This window comes from Rutidosis leptorrhynchoides, chromosome 8, assembly GCF_046630445.1.
Source record: "Rutidosis leptorrhynchoides isolate AG116_Rl617_1_P2 chromosome 8, CSIRO_AGI_Rlap_v1, whole genome shotgun sequence".
Taxonomy (NCBI): Eukaryota; Viridiplantae; Streptophyta; class Magnoliopsida; order Asterales; family Asteraceae; genus Rutidosis; species Rutidosis leptorrhynchoides.
In genome coordinates, this window is record NC_092340.1 from 92255227 (window position 1) to 92275969 (window position 20743).

The following is a 20743-nucleotide window of genomic DNA, read 5'->3' on the forward strand; positions in this document are numbered from 1 at the left end:
AAGATAGCTTTATATGTATGAATCGAATGATGTTATGAACATCATTACTACCTCAAGTTTTCTGGATAAAACTACTGGAAATGAGAAAAATGGATCTTGCTTCAAAGGATCCTTGGATGGCTTGAAAGTTCTTGAAGCCGAATCATGACACGAAAACAGTTCAAGTAAGATTTTCACTCGAAATAAGATTGTTATAGTTGTAGAAATTGAATCAAAGTTTGAATATGAATATTACCTTGAATTAAAAAGATAACCTACTGTAAATAACAAAGGTTCCTTGATCTTAGATGATTACTTGGAATGGATTAGAAAGCTTGGAAGTAGACTTGCAAACTTGGAAGTATTCTTGATTTTTATGAAACTATACTTATGGAATTTATGAAGAACACTTAGAACTTGAAGATGGAACTTGAGAGAGATCAATTATATGAATAAATTTAAGAATGAAAGTGTTTGTAGGTGTTTTTGGTCGTTGGTATATGGATTAGATATAAAGGATATGTAATTTTGTTTTCATGTAAATAAGTCATGAATGATTACTAATATTTTTGTAATTTTATGAGATATTTCATGCTAGTTGCCAAATGATGATTCCCACATGTGTTAGGTGAATCACATGGGCTACTAAGAGCTGATTATTGGAGTGTATATACCAATAGTACATACATCTAAAAGCTGTGTATTGTACGAGTACGAATACGGGTGCATACGAGTAAAATTGTTGATGAAACTGAACGAGGATGTAATTGTAAGCATTTTTGTTAAGTAGAAGTACTTTGATATGTGTCTTGAATTCTTTCAAAAGTGTAAGAATACATATCAAAACACAACATGTATATACATTCTAATGGAGTCATTAAGTCTTCGTTAGTCGTTACATGTAAGTGTTGTTTTGAAACCTTTAAGTTAACGATCTCAATTAATGTTGTTAACCCAATGTTTATTATATCAAATGAGATGTTAAATTATTATATTATCATTATATTATGATGTATGAATATCTTTTAATATGATATATACATTAAAATATCATTACAACGATAATCGTTACATATAAGTCTCGTTTCGCAATTCTTGAGTTAGTAGTCTTGTTTTTACATATGTAGTTTATTGTTAACACACTTAATGATATATTTAAATATCATTTTATCATGTTAAATATAGTGTATCAATATCTTAATATGATACATATGTATTTAGTAGACGTTATCATAACGATAATCGTTATATATATCATTTCGAGTTTCTTAACTTAGTAATCTCATTTCTTATGTATATCACACATTGTTAATATATTTAGTGAGATACTTACTCATCATAATCTTATGTCAAAGATTATATATGTCTATATATACCACAACGTGTAGTTTTTACAATTTTGTAACGTTCGTGAATCGCCGGTCAACTTGGGTGATCAATTGTCTATATGAAACTTATTTCATTTAATCAAGTCTTAACAAGTTTGATTGCTTAACACGTTGGAAACATTTAGTCATGTAAATAACAATCTCAGTTAATATATATAAACATGGAAAAGTTCGTGTCACTACACTTATAACTTGTACATATGAAGAACACCTTGAAACTTAACATATATCCTTTAATCTCCATTCGGTAAAAAGCGGGCTGTTTTGGATTGGGAATTAAAAACCTATCTTAGACTTTGAGTTTGAGGCTAAGACTTTGGAAATATGTTAACATATGTAAATAAGACTTTCAGTATTTTTTTTTCATGATTTTAGACAAAGTGAAAGTATTTTATCAAAAATCATATATTGGGTGGATGCCGGGATTTTTCCAAATCTGTCCACCGATACAAAAAGAGGGTAAAGCTCTAAAAATTACTACTTGGGATGAACTTTTCGAATTGGTTTTGTAAAATATACTTCTTAAGGAATCTATAGAAATTTGATTCACTTTAAACGGAGTTGTAATGAATATTTGGCGAGAAAAACAAAATCTGTTAAAATTAACGTTGTATGGATGAAATTTATATTATAAAAACTATATTAACCATATCCTTGTTAACTTTTCCTATATCCTATATATATATTTGGACATGTTATCAGTAGTATAACAAAATATTATAATCTTGGTTAATTCTGTGATTGTATATATGTATAATAATATTCTTGGTACATCATAACACAATAAGTATACAATACGTTTTGATAAATTCTAAGACAATACGTACACAATACGTCTTAGTTAATTCTAAGACAATACATATATAATACATCTCTGGGTTGATGCAAACACAATACGTATACAATACGTCATGGGGTAATTCTAAGATTATATATATATATATATATATATATATATATATATATATATATATATATATATATATATATATATATATATATACCGATTATTGGACTGTTGGACTTTTCGGACTATTTTGGACTACTAACAAAGGACTACTAACAATGGACTACTAACATAAAATGTTAAAAATTATTATATAAGTATTCTATGAACTTGCTTTATTTTATTCATATGTCGTATTATTATCTGAAACGTTATTATTGTTATAGGTTCGTGAATCCAAGGACGACGGTCATATTTTTAATAAGTTGAAAACTTATTATTAATATACTTTTAGTACTGTGAGTATATAGTCCCATTTTTAAACTTTAAAAATATTTTGGGATGAGAATACATGCATTTTATATTTTACACCATGGACACAAGTACTTAAAATATATTCTACGTTGAGTTGTACCACATTGCATATCTTCCCTAATAGCTTGGTAACTAATATTTACATGTTGTAAGAACATGTAAGCGCGAATCCTATTGATAGATCTATCGGGTTTGACAACCCCAACTGGGCTAGTCGCTCTAGTATCGTAAACGGTTACATAGTACTTCGTTTTTACTACACTTGGTACAGTGTAGGGAGATTTCATAATAAAGGGAATATGCTACATTAATTGTTAAGTATGGTTACCGAAGCACTCAAAAACTTATAGAATACTTTATTCACTTGCGAGTGTACATATATTTATAACTATGAAATCTTGTGGTCTATATTTATATCGATGCTAAACCTATATATCTCACCAACCTTTGTGTTGACTGTTTAAGCATATTTATTCTCAGGTCCTTAAGAAAGTCTTCCGCTGTTACATTATCTGAGCAAGCTGTGCATGGAGTATCATGTTTTTGTTTAAATGAAGTGTTGCATTCAATAAAACCTTCGTCATGTATTATATTCAACTTTTATGTCACGTGTGTAGTATTTGGAAACCGATGTATTATGGGGATTATTTCTTAAATAATCGTCCACTTGTTTAAAACATGCATTATGTATAATAATGGTGTGGTTTTTATGAAACGAATGCCATAATTTCTAAAACGTATCATATAGAGGTCAAATACCTCTCTATGAGACCAATGAATAACGTACTGCGTTTATAGTGATATGAACGGGTCGTTTCAATGGATCACTAGCATCTTTTAATGAGGCCCTAATTATATATATTTAGCAATTATCTCATAATCCTCATTCACAAACCCTTACCAGTCGATTGTTTTTTCTCTCTCCCTCCCCCTTGCTGGCCGTCGAACACCACCAACGCCATCACCATCAAAACCTCAAAATTAGACAAAGTCTTGAACATCAAAGTTGCTCTACGCGTCATTCTACGTCTAGTATTTTCGATTGATTGCTCGTTTGAGGTATATTTGCTAACCCTAGAATTATAAATCTGATTTTTAGTATTATTATGTTGATTTAGATGTTCTATTGCTCAATCGGTCGCGATCGTGTACGTAGCTAGTCGTTATTTTGTCCGGATTGCGAGTTAGGGTTTTAAAACGAATTGAATATCCATGCTACTGGTTTTGTAAATTTATTTTCTGTATTTTCAATGTGTTTATATGGATAGCTATCGAAAAACTATTGAATTTGCTCGCTTGAATCGCATGATTTTGTTTAGTATAGCCTAAGTTTTGACCGTTTGAAGTTTCGGTATATAATTATGCAACAAAACGAAAACTACAATTTGTGTGTTATGAATTGGCCTATGAACTTATGTTATATGGATAAAGAATTGAAAAACACATAAAATGGACTAGGATCTCATAGTAAACGGATTTGTAAAAGTCATTTTATGATTACTCGAATGTTCGTGCTACAACGTGTTGACTAGAAATCTGTTCATGGACCAAACAAACATTTAACATGCTTTTTGATGACCAAATTTTATATTCTATAAAGTGCATGATTAGTACTTGATAATTCATGTAGACATGATATTCTAAATGTTTCTAGATATTCATATATTCGACCCCGAAAACGGCTAGCTGATTAGGATCGAATATGTCTATTTTGCACCAATAGATGTCTAGCATGAAGTAGGAGTTGAATTAGACTTTTTGCTTCTGGTATGTTTTAGTATATATGTTACTTAGAATATCTTGTTTGTATTTTAAGCTCTGAATGCTTTGTTTTCTATGTGTTACATGCGTGCCAAAACCGAATGTTTGAATTCTGTCCAATTCAGAAAGTCCGAGAAGTTGGTCAAAAATGTACAAGTTGGCTACATTAAATTCTTTGATTATTTTACCACTGATAATTTGGAGTGTTTAGAGTCATCTTCAATTGGACGTTTGTCAATTTCCATTTTCTAGATTAAATGAGAATTAATACAAAACTGATGCGCAAACAGAAACTGAACTTGATTGTTTTGCATGCTACGTGAGTTCTAGGAACCGTATGATAGTGTGCTTATTCTTTTTAGAAAGCTTATAACATGGACTAATGATCTGGAGTTATTCATAATTTTTTTATGTGTCATTTGTGAACTATGCTTGTCCGATTGCATGACTGCCGTGAAAACGTACGATAGCTAAACTAGTAATCGTTAATTGGCTAAACGAACGTGTGAAACTTATAAGTTGATATTGATTTGACTTCATGATAACATTGGCATGACCTAATGATATATTTGACCTAGGTTGACCACCTTGACCAAGTTTGACTTTTTGTTGACTTGCTTGACTAGTTGACTTCTGTGTTGACTTTTACTATACGATTACATCGGTCTGAGCAATAGGGCAACTGAACTGTGAGTCTATCTTTTGAAACAAAACTTATGTAACTATAAATGGTACATTTAGGTTGCATTACTTGGTCGTTGTAATTCGACTATTGTTGCTCGTGAATTTGTCAAGTGCACACAACGTGAGTCTACAGTCCCATACACTTTTACTTTTTGGGATGAGATAACATGCTGATTTTAAACTGTTTTACGCATTAGACAGGAGCACAAAAATTGAACATACACTATGAGTTTGATCCAAAAGCCTCTAGCTTGAATATATTAATTACTTTGTAAGGCTCGAATTATAAGGACGGTACTGTAGGTTTGACAAACCTCACTCAACGAACTAGGGTGCTTATAACTTTGTTACCGAATGCTTGATCAGCATTTGCAATATGGAGTAAAGGAAGACGTGTAGCGCATTTAAGCTATACGCGGGTTAAAGCTTTATATTCAAGTGCTCATAACTGTTGTATAACTTTTACTGTTTTGAACTAAATCTCGTGGTCTAACTATGATAAACTGATTTACTTAAACCTGTAGATTCACTCAACATTTTGTTGATCGTTTTCATATTTTATCTCAGGTTCTTAAAGGTATTAGCTTTCGCATACTTTGATGACTATGTGCTTTCGTGGTGCATACAATGTATGGGAGTCCAGCATGATTTTTATTTCTGTCAAGAACATTAACGATCGCATTTAAAACTGTTTTCTTTTAAACGATGTTTAAGGATTATTTACTTATATCATTAATGTTAACTTTTTGAATTTACTTACTTTAATGACAATGTCTTTTGAAATAAATGCGATTGCTTTTAGGAAAACGTCTCATATAGAGGGCGTGACCGTTAACTGTGGGACCAGGAGTTAATATTCCGTTATTGTGTTATGACGGAGTGTTACAACGTGTCTTAATACGAAAAATTCAAATAAGTTTGAAATTACATTCTAGTAACATTTTTTTACAATTAATTAGTAACTGCTTTTATAACTGCCCAATATAAAGGTTAATTTAGTAATTTCAATTATTCAAACAGTTATTCATAAGAAAAAATAAACAATAACTACTTATCTATCATTAATTCCCCTACATACATTTTATATAAATTCAGACAACACGACTTAATAAAGAAAAAAAACAAACAGGCCCTTAGAATGGTTTAAGTTGACAATATGAGTAAAACTCTTATGGGGTGAAAATATTTTCATTAAGGTTTTTGTTAGGTCATCAAATATTATAATGTGCATTGACCAATTTAAGTGATGTAAAAGAAATGATATATACATATAAATACCATTACCTCACTAGTGTGTTTAAGCTTTCCTCACAATTCACCACCTCCCTCACATTCGCAAACACACCTCTCCTTAATTCTCCCCATCACATGTAACTAATTTTGACACCTAGTTGAATAATATCCTAATTTTCATCATTCCTATATTCACATATACATATACGATACATATGATATATTCATCATAACCACAAGAACACAAATTAAATGATTTCTAATCCGAACACTTGGTATCAGAGCGAAATTACATATGTTGATCGTTCTTAGCTTCGAATTCATCTCTAAATTCACATATTCAACTGTTCTTCGAGTTTTTAACGGTTTCAGTTCACTTTTGTCAAATATTGATTCAATGATTTAGAGCTTCACAATAGGATCTGATCATAGAATTATGATCTAGTACTCTAGTTTAATCTTCGTTGATCACAAAAAGAAAGATTTACAATCATCATTTTTTTCAGAATCATCAAGTCAAAGTTTTAGAAAAGTTAAACTAATTTAGGCGCATTTTTGATTCAACGTTTTTCAATCAATTTTAAGTTTGCGGATAGATTTAGGATCATCTCATGGTTAATCTTACAAAGTTTCAGTCCTAATTTCATCATTTGATTTTTTTTTCATCAAGTTTTTTGTTTCGAGCAACTTTTGGCAAAAACGAAATTAAAAATGCAAATTCATTAAGATTTTGGGTCGAATACTGGCATGTTCATGTTATTCGGAGGTTTAGCATCTTTTTGCAACTAGTTTGAACGATTTTCAAAAAAGTTTTGAACGTATTCTGAATTCCACCACCGTAAACCACCGCTCTATTAGTTTTCCAGTCATCTTAATTATAACAACCTTAAGAACTCCATCCGTACGGTTTTGTCACGCGAATACAATCACACCTGGATTCAAACCCCAACCCTCCGAATTCAAAATCGTAACCATCCAGATTCAAACTTTGACCGCCCGGATTCAAACACTAACCGCCCGGATACAAACTTGAATCCGTACGAATGTATTTCAACAATTTATCAATCTTGACACGTTATGCTGCCCAATTTTTGACTGATACGATTCACCATCGACCGACACAATTAAACTTCGACCGATTGAAAGTAGCAGGTTATTAAGTATTTGAAATCAAGGTTCCTTTTTGGTGATTTGGGAAGGAGATAAAGACTAGAAAGAAGAAGACACCTAGGGTTTGTGTGATTTGATTTGATTTGATTTGGGATGAATTGAAGGTGATACCAAATACGAATTGAACTGAAGACGACTTAAGGTTTATACCAAACGTATTTGTTATGGGGATTTTGCAAACTGAAAAACAAGATACAGCGCGTTTATTCTTGTGGGTAGAAAAAACTAACAGAACAAAGGGTTTTAAAGTTTCAATTTTGAATTAAATCAAATAAACAAAGAAGTTCAACTAGTTAAGTGCATAAGCTGTCAAGCACAAGGTCGCAGGTTCAATTCCAGGCTGCGACATATTATGTTTGAAATTTAATTGTGTTTGAAATTTAATTGTTCAACTGTTATTGTAGCAAGCCTAAGCTTAGAAGCCCAATTTCAAATTATTTGAACCTTTACCCAAAAGGAAGATTAATTCATGCTCAAATTCTATTTATTTTTTTCGAAAGAATAAACGCCTCTTTATTAAACGTTCATAGTTTTCGAAGACTTTCGAGTTGTTTAGAATTTATAAGGTTGGAAAATTTGTCGATGGATCCTACAAAACCGACTTTGAAACAAGAAAAAGAACATCAACAGCGTACATGTACATGTTTCTTAACTTCAAGAGAATGGCTCATGTACCCAGATGTGCCTCTATGTCAAATCAAGATATAGCAGACTTATCACAGTTCAAAACCTTTGGAGACCAAGTGGCAGACCAATTTGTTCTTCATTTTCAAAAATTTTTGGGTGATAATGGGAAATGTAGTTCTATAGATGGTGGCATTTTTGATACAAAGTTAAGTAATGAAGAAGCATTAGCCATGGTGGGTCCAGTTACTGATGAAGAGGTTAAAATGGCATTATTTGATATTAATGATAACAAAGCAGCTGGCCCAGATGGATATTCTTCCCATTTTTTCAAAAAAGCTTGGAGCATTGTGGGTAGTGATATTTGTGAGGCTGTTAAGGAGTTTTTTGAATCTGGGAAATTATTAAAGGAGGTCAATGCTACCTTAATTACTTTGATCCCTAAAATTGACACTCCTAATAAGGTGTCTGACTTCAGACCAATTGCTTACTGCAATGTACTTTATAAATGTGTGAGCAAAGTTCTAACTTGTAGATTAAAAGTTGGTCTGAGTAAACTAGTCAACTGTAGTCAGAGTGCCTTCATTCCTGGTAGAGATATTCATGATAATATTCTGGTTGCTCAAGAACTTTTGAAAGGGTATAATAGGGCATATGGCAGTAAAAGGTGTGCCATTAAGATAGATATTCAAAAAGCATATGATACAGTCAATTGGTGCTTTCTAAAGGATATCTTAAGGTGTTTTGGATTTCATGAAATCATGGTAAGGTGGATTATGGAATGTGTCACCACAACCTCCTTCTCAGTTTGTATCAATGGAGATATTAGAGGTTATTTCAAGGGTGGTAGGGGTCTTAGACAAGGAGACCCAATTTCACCATATTTGTTTACCCTTGTAATGGAAACTTTCTCTTTGATCCTGAAAAATCAAATCAAGAATAACCCTAAATTCAAATTTCATAGCAAATGTAAGCAGATGCAACTTTCTCACATCTGTTTTGCAGATGACTTACTAGTCTTATGTCATGCTGATGTATTATCTGTCAAAGTTATAAAGAAGAGTTTAGATGAATTTGGTATGTGTTCAGGGTTGCTGCCAAATACTGCAAAGAGTACTATTTTTTTTGGCAGTGTGCCTACATACACACAAGCTGACATAGTTCAAATTTTGAAATTTGCAGTTGGTAAGTTGCCTATGAAATATTTGGGGGTCCCTTTGGTTGCTAAAAAATTGGGAATTAAAGATTGTAAATGTTTAGTTGATAAGGTCAAAGGGAGAATTTTAAATTGGAAGAACAAAAAGCTGTCGTATGCTGGTAGGCTCCAATTAATTGCTTCAGTTCTGACTTCTCTACATATATATTGGGCTTCAGTTTATGTCATTCCTTGTGGGACTATTGAAGAAATTGATAAGTGTTTAAAAGGTTTCTTGTGGGGTCAAGGAGTTAGTGCTAGAGGTAAGGCTAAAGTGGCTTGGAAGCATGTTTGCCTTCCAAAGGATCAAGGTGGTTTAGGTTTGAAACCATTGAAGGAATGGAATGATGTTTTATTAATGAAAAACTTATGGAGGATTTTTGCTTATAAGGATTCTCTGTGGAGTAAATGGGTCAACATAATAAAATTAAAAGGTAGAGATATTTGGGACATAGAGGCTGAATATAATGATAGTTGGGGTTGGAAGCACCTATTGAGTTTGAGAAGTAAGATCAAGCATCATGTTCATCTGATTAAGAGGAATAATGTGGATTGTTTTCAATGGATTACAAATTCTGGCAAGTATGTTAATTTTTCTTCCCATCAGGTCTGGATTGATCTAAAAGCTGATAATGTTAAAGTGAATTGGGCTCATGTTATTTGGTTCAATTATTTGGATCCAAAGCAGGCATTTATCATATGGTTAGCCAATCTCAACAGGCTAACCACTCATGATAGGTTGGAGAATTGGATCTCAGGTCAGAATTTTAAATGTGCTCTATGTGGACTGGTGAAGGATTCTGTTTGTCATTTGTTTTTCTCTTGTGAATATAGTAGTAAGGTTTGGAGAAAGATTAAAGAAAGAATTATTTTTAAAGGTATTCCTAATTCCCTGCCTGAGATTATGAATGAGTTGGCTAAATTTCCCTGTTTCGAATCATATTTGGAGTATTATAAACAGATGGGTGGTAGCAGCTTGTGTTTACTTTATATGACAGGAAAGAAACTTTAGGATGTTTAGAAATGAAGAAAGAAAAGAAGATGTCATATGTTCTGTTATTGTGAATTTTGTGCAGTGCAAATTGATGAGTATCAAAGTGAAGAAATCTTCTGCTGTGATGAAGGCTGCGAGTTTGTGGAACATGAGGTGGATTGATAATAAATTGGTGTTGAATTAGGGTTGTTGCTGTTTATGTTGTATGTCTGGTTTTGCTTTTGGATGTATTTCTCTTGTTTTCGGTTTTTTGGTGTTGTGTTGTTTGGCTTTGGGTAATGTCCAGGCCTTGTATGTTTCTTGAAAATTAATATATTTTGATCTTTGCCAAAAAAAAAAAAAAAAAAAAAAAAAAAACCTTTGAAATCATCACTGGATGAAGATAACAGTCACAATAGAAAGTTATGTTCTTGTTATACTTCATCAAGTGTTTCTTCAAAGATTACTCCTTGTGCTTTCAATATTTAAAAAATATTCAAAGACGCACAACTCCAATAAAAGTCATAAACGATTAATCTTCCTGCATCTGTTGATCCAGGGTCTCAAGATGAAGAAAGAAAAGAATCACAAGAAATCATGAGCTCCAAGACAAATCTGATAGATTCTTCAAAGATAACATGCAATCCTCTACAAATTCGTGTGTTCATGAACCATCCTTAAGTCAGGTAGATCCCACTCAAGATTTACTTGATCATCTTGGCACACTGAATGATCACATTCACAAGCTTATGAATGATAAAAAGGTTTTACGTCACAACTTTAAACTTTTAGAAAATGATTTAAATGAGAAATCTTCAATAATGACAAACCTTGTAAAAGAAAACGGAGATTTGACAAGTCATTTTGAATCCTTACTGGTCAAATATTAAGATATTAAGCTTGTGAATGATACATTGTAAAACACTTGTTCATCAACTGCAAGTCAGATATTTGTGTTTAATGAGGAAATTCGACAGTTACAAGCTCAAATTGTCAACCGTGGCAATAATACTTGTGAGCTTCACAACAAAATTTTCGAATTAAACAAGACCATTGATGACTTGAACAAAACCGTGACTCCCTCACTTTGAAAGTCAACTGTGAAGGTCTAGCACATGAACTTAAAGACGTTAGTGATTCTTTCATGACCAAGTTTGACAATGTTGAACATAGGTTAGAGTCATCTAGGTCAAAATCTCTAGACTACTTCTTAGAATCACAACCCAAGACTCCAGAAGTTAAGATAGATAAGGAACTTCAATTACCCGTTGGAATTTATGATGAACTTAAGGAGTTAAGAAGGTTTTTTGATTACTAGGAAAAAGAGAATCTAATTTATAATTAGAGTGTATATCATATAAAAAAAATCTAACAACAAATCTTGTATGGTCTGAATGTTCTTACGTAGAACCTTCAACAATTTCTCATACGGTTGAGAAGAAAGTTATAGTTTCAGTAACCCCTAAAATTTTTAAATCTGAGTACATGAAGAACCCAACTAGATTGCCTGCTGATAGTAGATTTCTTAATACTGCGTCTAGGGTTTCTCCATCACCAAAGACTAAGAAATTTGTTTCCTCGAGCAAGCGATTTTACTCTAGTTACGAGACCAAGATAAATCGTCCATTTCTAGAAACTACTTACGGGAAGAATGGGACAATTACGGGATATGGTGATCAATATGGTTAGTTTCCACACAAACTAAGAAATCATCCATGAGATCACATACCAAAGTTGACCTTGTTTCTAAAAATACTAGTAAATTCTTTCCTCAACAAGTGTCAAATAACAGGTGGAACATCAAGACAACCTCGTCAAAACCGATCAAGTACTCTTTTCAAGAGTTACATAAGTTTAAGTCAAGAACCGTGATTATGACTAAAACCTCATCTCCTTTGATTCCATGAAAATTTATGACACAACGAGTATCAAACCAATGAGGAATGATTCTCAATAAAAAAATCGATCGTACCTATAAATGGTATTTGAAAGCTAAATTTGTAACGATTTGATTTTCAAAATGGTTCGTGTATACTTTAGTCTCAATCTTCTTCACGTGTATCAGAATGGCATAACAACCTTTCCTCATAAACTTTCGAGGAGAAGATAGAAGTATTTATAGGAAGGAAAAAAAAGGAAGAAAGAGAAACTTGCTGAAATACGGAACGTACACCTGTCAAACAACGCAAGGCAGATGAAAAAGAAAATTAATGATGTGACAGCTGTCTGTCGTTATAATAACTACGTCAGAAGTAACTATCACTTCCCATTTAATAAAGACAAAAAGTTATGGCACAGTTGAGTTCGACACCACGAGCAATGTCTGCGCCTAATATCGAACTGTGGGGAATTAATGATGCGTATACTCGCATTCTTCGTATACACACATCACAATTGACCTGCACGTGTTAACAAAGACATCGCCTATAGAATTCTAAGGAAAAAACATAAGTGTCCCACTTGCACTCACATATAGCGCCAGACACCAGAAGCATGAAGAGCGCCAACTCGATAGCGTACCTAAAAGATGGGCTTACCTGACCTTCGCCGTCAGCGCTCGCTGAATGAGGGTTGCTGAGAAGCTGAACCAACGAGTACACCGTACAAATTACCGAGAGACATCACATGTGGTAGGCATGATCCCAACATTGTACGATCATAGAATCGTGCGGCAATTTGCACAATGGCTGGGACAGACAGCTGACTGAATACTGGGAGATCACTTGTACTTTTCTAGCTTTTGCAGACCAAATAGTACGACATGACAATGATATGTCTCTTTTTGTCCCATTAGGTAGCACAAAAGGACAAAGACATCTACCTATAAATAGGGGGCCAAATCCTCATTGAAGGGGGAGAGACATCACATCACACTTCCTGATTTTCGGTAATCATGTTCGATTACATCATCTTCGTCAAGGACTGTTACCCGCGCTACCGAAATATAAACAGCACTTCAACCTCTAACATACGGTTACAAGTAACATTCTACGAACATAAATTCTAACTCCACCCTTGATCCATCAACACCGGCTAGCCCGAATGATGGTGGGTCTACGTTTAACCACCGATGTTGAGATTTTCATTTCACATCGGGGTTATTCACGATATACTGGACCGGAGTGTTAAACTCGAACGAATATTAAATCTCTCTCATTTGTTGACTAAGTATAGATTGAACTTTGGATCTAATCTATGCTTGATTAATTCTAACATTCCTCCTTAAATTTAGAACGATACAAATAATATTTAGCTATTTAGAACTGTAATGTTCATCCATTGTTTTCTTATTGGGCCATTGAATCTAGCAAAATCTATTGGCTACAAAACTCGTGGACTAACTGAATTTAGATTAGATACCTAATTTGTTTTAAATTTTAGATATTATAAAGCCCATTAAAAACATGTAACAGGCTCAGGCCCATCTAGCTATATTGACACATGTGAATGCTCAACTGTTGTAATAAACTGATAACATCAAAACAGAAACTAGCGTTTAACATGTGAGAATCAATACTGCTATATATGAACAATAATCTATAGATATCTAGATTAAGTACTTTACTACGTAGTATATGAATTTTTTTTTTTTTTTTTTTTTTTTTTTTTTTTTTTTTTTGTCATCGCAGCAAGACTACTACAAACGTAAAACGATAAAAGAATAAACGAAATTGAACCAAATTCAAGACTAACATATGTTTTATCACAACAATGTATCTAACTCGATGAACTTTGTTTCATGGTGATGCTTCTACGTCTTGGTTAATTAGTGAGCGTAATGTCGACGAACGTTGTCCATTACATACATCTTGTTCCTGAAATGCATTTACTATTATTTGAATCATCAAGTTTTCATGTAAGCCCATTCATACATTACTATAAAGAAGAACAGGTACTATAACACAAGCTTGATAGAATACTTACAGCACATCTAAAGGAAACGCTATTTGGTACATCAAGTTGTAGCGGAACCACTTTTGCATCATTAGACTTCACGACTTCAAGATGTGTCGAGAAAAGAGCAGATACGGGCCTGTGATCCGAGAACATAATCTCACCGCGAAAATAAGAATGTTGCTTTACTCCCTTTCCGTACCATAAAATCCTGTCACACCTGCTCCATAACCAATATGACATATGAATACGTCCCAATTTTACTGTGTATCTTTCCAATATAGTCCATCCCAAAATAAATGTCCACTTTTGATTACTTACAACAATATGTATTCAAATTTATTGTTCCTTTATATGTATGCATTGAACTAAAAAAAAAATCTACTCCATATTATCTTGGCAGGGCCGTCTCATTAATTTATAAGTTGTTAGAGATATAGAAAATGGACCATTATAAACGTTGAAGTTTAAAACACATATAAAAAAATACATATAAAAAGTTATCATTGTTTTCGAGATCTCCCAATTAAATAACTTCTGACTAGGGTAATTCGTGTCCAAAGAAGAAGAAGAAAAAAAAAAAAAAATTCCTTTTTTTAAGTTCTTTTTTACCTAACTTGTACTAATAGCAAAACAAATATATAAGGAGTTATATAAAATTTTGGCCCTTTCAAAACTTCGGACCTGTTTGATTTCCTATCTTGAACATTTAGTAAGACGACACCCCTGATTAATTATCTGGTCACCTTAATTAAAAGGTCCTGACGTACTAATAACATATTGTTATGTTTAGCTGGTATATATTAGTTAATATAATGTTTGTTATTTTGTTGTGTTGTGTTGAAGAATCAGGAATGTATAACTAAATGTGAAAGAGTCTTAAGGTAAGCTTATTTCGGTAGCTATAACAGTAAACTTTTAGCCTATAACATAATTTGTGTAAATCTAAATAGTGTACTTACATTAATGAGGTATAAAGAAGATGTGCATACCATGCTGGTGTCCTTTGTTTTTCTCCTGTTATGCTAGGAAGGGTACCCGAGTAGCGGTTGCAATTAAATTTTGAATACTTATAAGTGGGTGCGAATTCGATGTTCCCTTCTCTCCACCCTTGAAACACTCCACCGTCTCCCAATTCTTTCCGTAGCTGATCAAACTCTTGAAGTGCAGTCCAATCGTGCTTCTTGATCAGCTCCCTCGCTAAATCGTTTTCCAAGTATAATCTATAATTCAGATCTCCAAACCAAAATATCTGGCTGTTTCACAAAACAATACATATTACCTTCCTAGAACTGCATCTTATCATATATTATACTTAAAAATAAAGGATTTTTCTAACGTCATCCCTTAGAGTTGTCGCTACACACTTAAAAGTGGTGTACATCTGAATAATCACCGCCCAAAAAACAATACTTAATTACTATGTACAATACTTTTTAGCATGTTAACGACGGGCTGTCGCTAGAAAAATCCTAAGAATAAAGGGCCACACATCGGTGACAAAATGGGCGGGCTGAGTAAATTTGTTAGCTTTGGAGGATCCGAAACACTCCTTGTTTAACATTTTTTATGACTAATTCGTATGCCAAATATAACTACATAAATATGTAACACACGAATCGAATCGACCAATTCATTAGTAAATGGGTAAAAATTGACACCTTGCCACACAAACTACTTACTCGTGTCCTAGGATTGTGAGAGGCCGAGGAACACAATCATCTTGAAAACGTCGAGTAAAAGTTGTTCGCTTGAAAATTTCAGAAACTTGATGATTTCGTCTTCCTTCATCGCCTTTCTTCTCACCAGACGCCAAATGAGCAACAATGAAGCAGAAGCTAGTTCCTTCAATTAACATACTAACTGAAACTGAACCTTTATTACCCAAATAGCCCATTATCCCACAAGCAACCGCACACACTTTCACACTCGATATCGTGTACCTTTTGAACAACGACGTGTTTATCCACACACTTATGAATACTCCAACCATTTTCTTGCTTGCCATTAACGTGTACCTACCACATTGATTATTTCCTGATTCTTCTTCGACGCTTGTTATTGATGTTCCATTAGACATATCGTTGATGTAGTTATAGTCGTCACTTGTGACTGGATTTAAACTAGGCGATATCCAACGACAAGCACATTTATCGTTTAGTATCTGTCCAATCAGCAGGTTCCAGTTTGTTGCTTCAGTTTGATCTTCTCCTCCGAGAACATTTTTAGCTTTTAATGGAACGATTTCTTGAAATCTGTATGGTGATGATTAAGTTAAGTGATGAGAAACTTAGCCACAAGACAACTTCAAAATCATATTAGGGGCATTCTTTTTTAACCACTTCTTACCAATATATGCAAAAAAAAGAGAACTATTTTGATACATTATAATGACCACTTTTTTTACCATTAAATGACACTGTTAGCAGATTTTGATGAAATAGTAACGTATTATTCGTTTTTCAGTCTCAAGAACTTATTATATCTTATTTCACGTCTGCAGACGTTTTTACTGTATGACAAAACACATATAAAAAAGAAATGTCTTATTCTGTCTGCAAACTCGCTGACTGAAAAATATTCTAAGTAGTATTAAGTTATTTTGCAGACATAACAAAATACAATTTTCACTATTCAACATATAGACCTTTAGGCCACATCTTCTCTACGGACGTGGTCCGTAGATATTCAGACAAAAACATTTTAAAAAACAAACAACACATTATGTTGCATAAAAAATCTACTACAGTAATGTGTATATTGCATACCCAAGAACATAAATGTCTGCGGATTCTTTAACGTTCAGCCATTCATCCAAATCGACCGCCAAACTTCCAACAGGAGATTTTCCTGCAACATTCCAAGTAGCTACAAATATCCTAAAATAGAAACATATGTTAAACACATTGTAAACATCAACTAAATACATATATACAATAATGGCTAATATAGTAATTATGTTACCGTAATTCATTGGCTAATATGCAGGGATCTATCTCCGGCGACAAAAAAGATTCATCCTCATCATCATATTCATCTCCACGCTCATCTGAAATTTCACAACTGTCATGGAAACTTTAACACTATACTAAATTTTCAATATCGGATAAGTGTAAATTTTATCTGGAAGATGGTGTTTACAACCTGAAGAAAGTTTCTTGAAAAGAGAGGAGCGAGTTTTCGTCTTGTACTTTCTGAACAACCAACGACGACCGAACGTTTTGATTCGAGGTTTGTAACGGTTGTTATCCATAGATGATGATTGTATCCATGCTAATCCAATATACTACATATCATAATTAGTAGTTTGTGTGTTTGATAGAATCATTTAGAGGTTAAAATGGATAGATGAAGAAATGGTGTGATTGTGATTATCGCTGGTTAACATAATAAGAAAGATTTGGACAGAAGCGGACATTTATAAGAACACCTTGAAAAAAATCTCCAACCAAAAGATTTCATTAATTTAATAAGCGATGATCCCAAGTGAAATATAAAGTTCAAAGGTATTGGTTGCAAATGTGCTTGTTCAACGTATACTTCACTATGGTATATACAAGTCATAAGTGTATAGTTTATACTATGGTGTGACAATTGAGTATGTATCTATATCTATCCATCTATACTGGAGTATCTATTAAAATCCTAAAATGATAATGTTATAATTAAGTATTTTTCTTTTATAAAAATAAAACAAAAGAAAAAATTTAAGATGAGATTAGTGATATCATTAAAAAGAATAAATATATTTATAAATATAATTAAGAAAAATAATAAAAAAAAATCAACCCATAAAAAGCTCAACGCGATCCTAAACATTTAAACCCTAAATTAATAATTCCTTTGTAAAAAAAAACCGTAACAGGCACCCAAACAATTTAAGGGTTATTTGCTTAAGTTGATGATTCCTGAAAGAAAGAATCAATCGAGTGACAACAGATGTTGTGAATCATCATCATGAAGCACCCGTTGTTGATGCTCTTGATATTTATGATATTCTTTTTATTTTTATTTATTGATTTATTGATATGTGAATGATTCTGTATCGAGTTGTTTTAAATCCGTTAGTTGTTTACAATTTTGATTTACTAAATTGCTGCTAATTTGTGAAATTTGAAATATATTTTATTTGAAGTTATAAAAGTGATCTTTGACATTTAGATAAATTATGTGAGGGATATAAGAGATCCGGAGCATCCGTATTCGTTGGAGCAGCTCATTGTTCTTTCTGAGGAATCTATCACCGTCGATGAGAAGCTCGGCAGAATACTGTAGTTCATTTAGTAAATTGAGTTTGAATAGCTAGATAAGATACACCATAAATCAATTAATTTTCTTTAATCAGTAGACCGATTATTTTCATTGAAACTGTTTAGATTCCACTGACATCTATTGGATGTGTATGATTTTTGATTGTAGTATACTGCACTGGCTTCTTAATCCCAACACAAGCAAGTTTAGTGACGCATCATGAGAAAGAAGCCTACGATTAAATGGATATTTGGTGGTGTTTGTATTTGGTCTTGGAGCAAATTTGGTAGTATACAGTTGGTGATTTGGAGATAGAGTGTTGGCTGTAACATGTGAATGTATTTTTGTATTTTGTACTTATATTGGGTGCTCTTTAATATGAGAATGTACATAGAAACACAACGTACACCAGTTTAGTATAGTTTTAATATAGAGTTTATGTGTATAATTATGTAAAACAATGATAGTAAATTGTGGTTATAACTAATAAGGAAATTGTGGTTATTCAACTTTCATATGAAGCTATGTTTCAAAGTAACATGTGTTTATTGACTGTAGTATTCTGGACTCAATTAGATTCAATTTTTTTGCACGTTTTAAACTATGTTTTCTTAAGAATTTTAATTACTTTATTTTTTTTTAACAAACCCGTGATAACTGTTTCGCTTAAACAAACACGTAATTCTACGGATCATTTCACTAGATGTTAATTGGTTAGATATGAATTAGATTGTGTTATATTCACATCTATTTATTTCATTTAATATTTTCATCCATACTCATATTTGTATCCATTAAAATTATAAGTCTTAGGTCCAACTAACTTACCAAACACTTATAAAAAAAAAAAAAAAGTCGTCATCAAAAATAAGTTTGAGCTTTAGCTCCAACTATAAGTTTCGACTTTTTTTTTTAAACATCAACAATTTTATTACTCAACTCCTTAGAAAGCTTCTAAGAGCACAACCACGAAAATTACAATGAATTCATCATTCAACCGTTTCATTAAATGTTACAACGACTTCTACTTTTTATTAAAAGGAAGATTACAAATAGAGTTGAAAACAGTATGCTTTTTCATCGTTCGCGGTTGAAAAACGGCACTATTTCGAAGCCTCCATAAATTCCATAACAAACACGTGATAATAGTATATAGACGACTCTTCTTTTCCACCGATGTATGCCAATCGTCGTACCAAGCTATCCATTCGGACCAAGCGAAGAAAACTGGCAATTGAACTCCAGACCAAACACGAATCTTTCTCCATAACTCTGCAGCAACAGAACATGAAAACATAATATGATCCAAACTCTCGACCCAATCACATAGACAAATTCAATCTAGTAGGCAACTGATTTAAGGCTGGTCTCCAAATAAAAATGTTCACTTTTCACGAAAAATTTTATCCCATCTCGTCTTCTGACTTGACATTGGTAGAACAATGTTGTCTATAAACCTGCGAGTAACACCAACCACTAAATAATGAGTCATTAGTTATACTTATAACAACCCGACTTTTTTTTCTTTTGTATTTAGTTAACAATCGGTAAAGAATTTAACGAACTTGAACTTAAAATTTAGGGAATGTTCTAGGTCGACTTTAAAACCAACCCGGTTAGAAAAACTGAGACAATTTGGTTCTGTAAAACCGACGAGACTATTGGATAATTTAAATTACCAAAACTTTATGGACTCGTATCATCATCATTGTAAACGTTTACCTAAACACGAATAAAAGGTGCAAGGACTAGAGTGCACTTATGTTATATATATATATATATATATATATATATATATATATATATATATATATATATATATATATATATATATATATATATATATATATATATATATATATATATAGGGGTAGGATTAATGGAGAAGTAACCAATTGGGGGGAAACGGGAGGAAGCAAAAAAAAAAAAATTCATTTTTTTTTTTGATTTTTTTTCAGGCATCAAGATCACACGAAAATATGAACATTTATTTAGGCGAAAAACGATCGAAAAAAATAACATTCAAGATAATATTGATTGTAAAGAATGTTAATCTTCGAACGTTTTTTTTCTTCATGTTTTGTGAAGTATTTTTTTGTCAAAATTTAGCCCGATTTAGAGTTTAGGGTTTAGTGTTTTGGGTTTAGTCCCTAAACCCTAAACCCCAAACTCTAAACCGTTCGTATTAAAAACTCAATCTAAATTCTAAATTTAAACCCTAAATCTAAAACCTAAACCCTAAATTTCTAAACTCTAATATCTACATCCTAATTTATAAACCCTCAAAATACGCTCGAAAAACAAGATAATTGTTATATATTATTTCTTCG

The 20743-nt window shown here is 32.6% G+C and overlaps 1 protein-coding gene across 2 annotated transcripts; it reads right to left on the reverse strand.

The window, feature by feature from the left end:
- Positions 1-13879: 13879 nt before the first annotated feature.
- Positions 13880-17596, reverse strand: LOC139862200 (type I inositol polyphosphate 5-phosphatase 8-like). 2 transcript variants are annotated; one of them, XM_071850760.1, is made up of 7 exons: positions 17307-17596; positions 17127-17211; positions 16931-17041; positions 15845-16417; positions 15155-15418; positions 14193-14382; positions 13880-14083 (listed from the first exon to the last, which is right to left on the reverse strand). In XM_071850760.1, exons 1-7 carry the CDS (start codon positions 17413-17415, stop codon positions 14006-14008), a joined length of 1410 nt encoding a protein of 469 aa, XP_071706861.1. In that variant the 5' UTR covers positions 17416-17596; the 3' UTR covers positions 13880-14005. The 2 variants fall into 2 exon arrangements, with proteins under 2 accessions (XP_071706861.1, XP_071706860.1); XM_071850759.1 differs by having other exon boundaries at positions 15125-15418.
- Between the last annotated feature and the right edge of the window lie 3147 nt (positions 17597-20743).

Coding starts and splice junctions, on each gene's coding strand:
- LOC139862200 (XM_071850759.1), bottom strand. CDS start 17,415: ATGGATAACAACCGTTACAAACCTCGAATCAAAACGTTCGGTCGTCGT. Junction 17,212..17,306: donor TTTCAAGAAACTTTCTTCAG/GTTGTAAACACC, acceptor GTGAAATTTCAG/ATGAGCGTGGAGATGAATAT. Junction 14,084..14,192: donor GCGTTTCCTTTAGATGTGCT/GTAAGTATTCTA, acceptor AATGCATTTCAG/GAACAAGATGTATGTAATGG.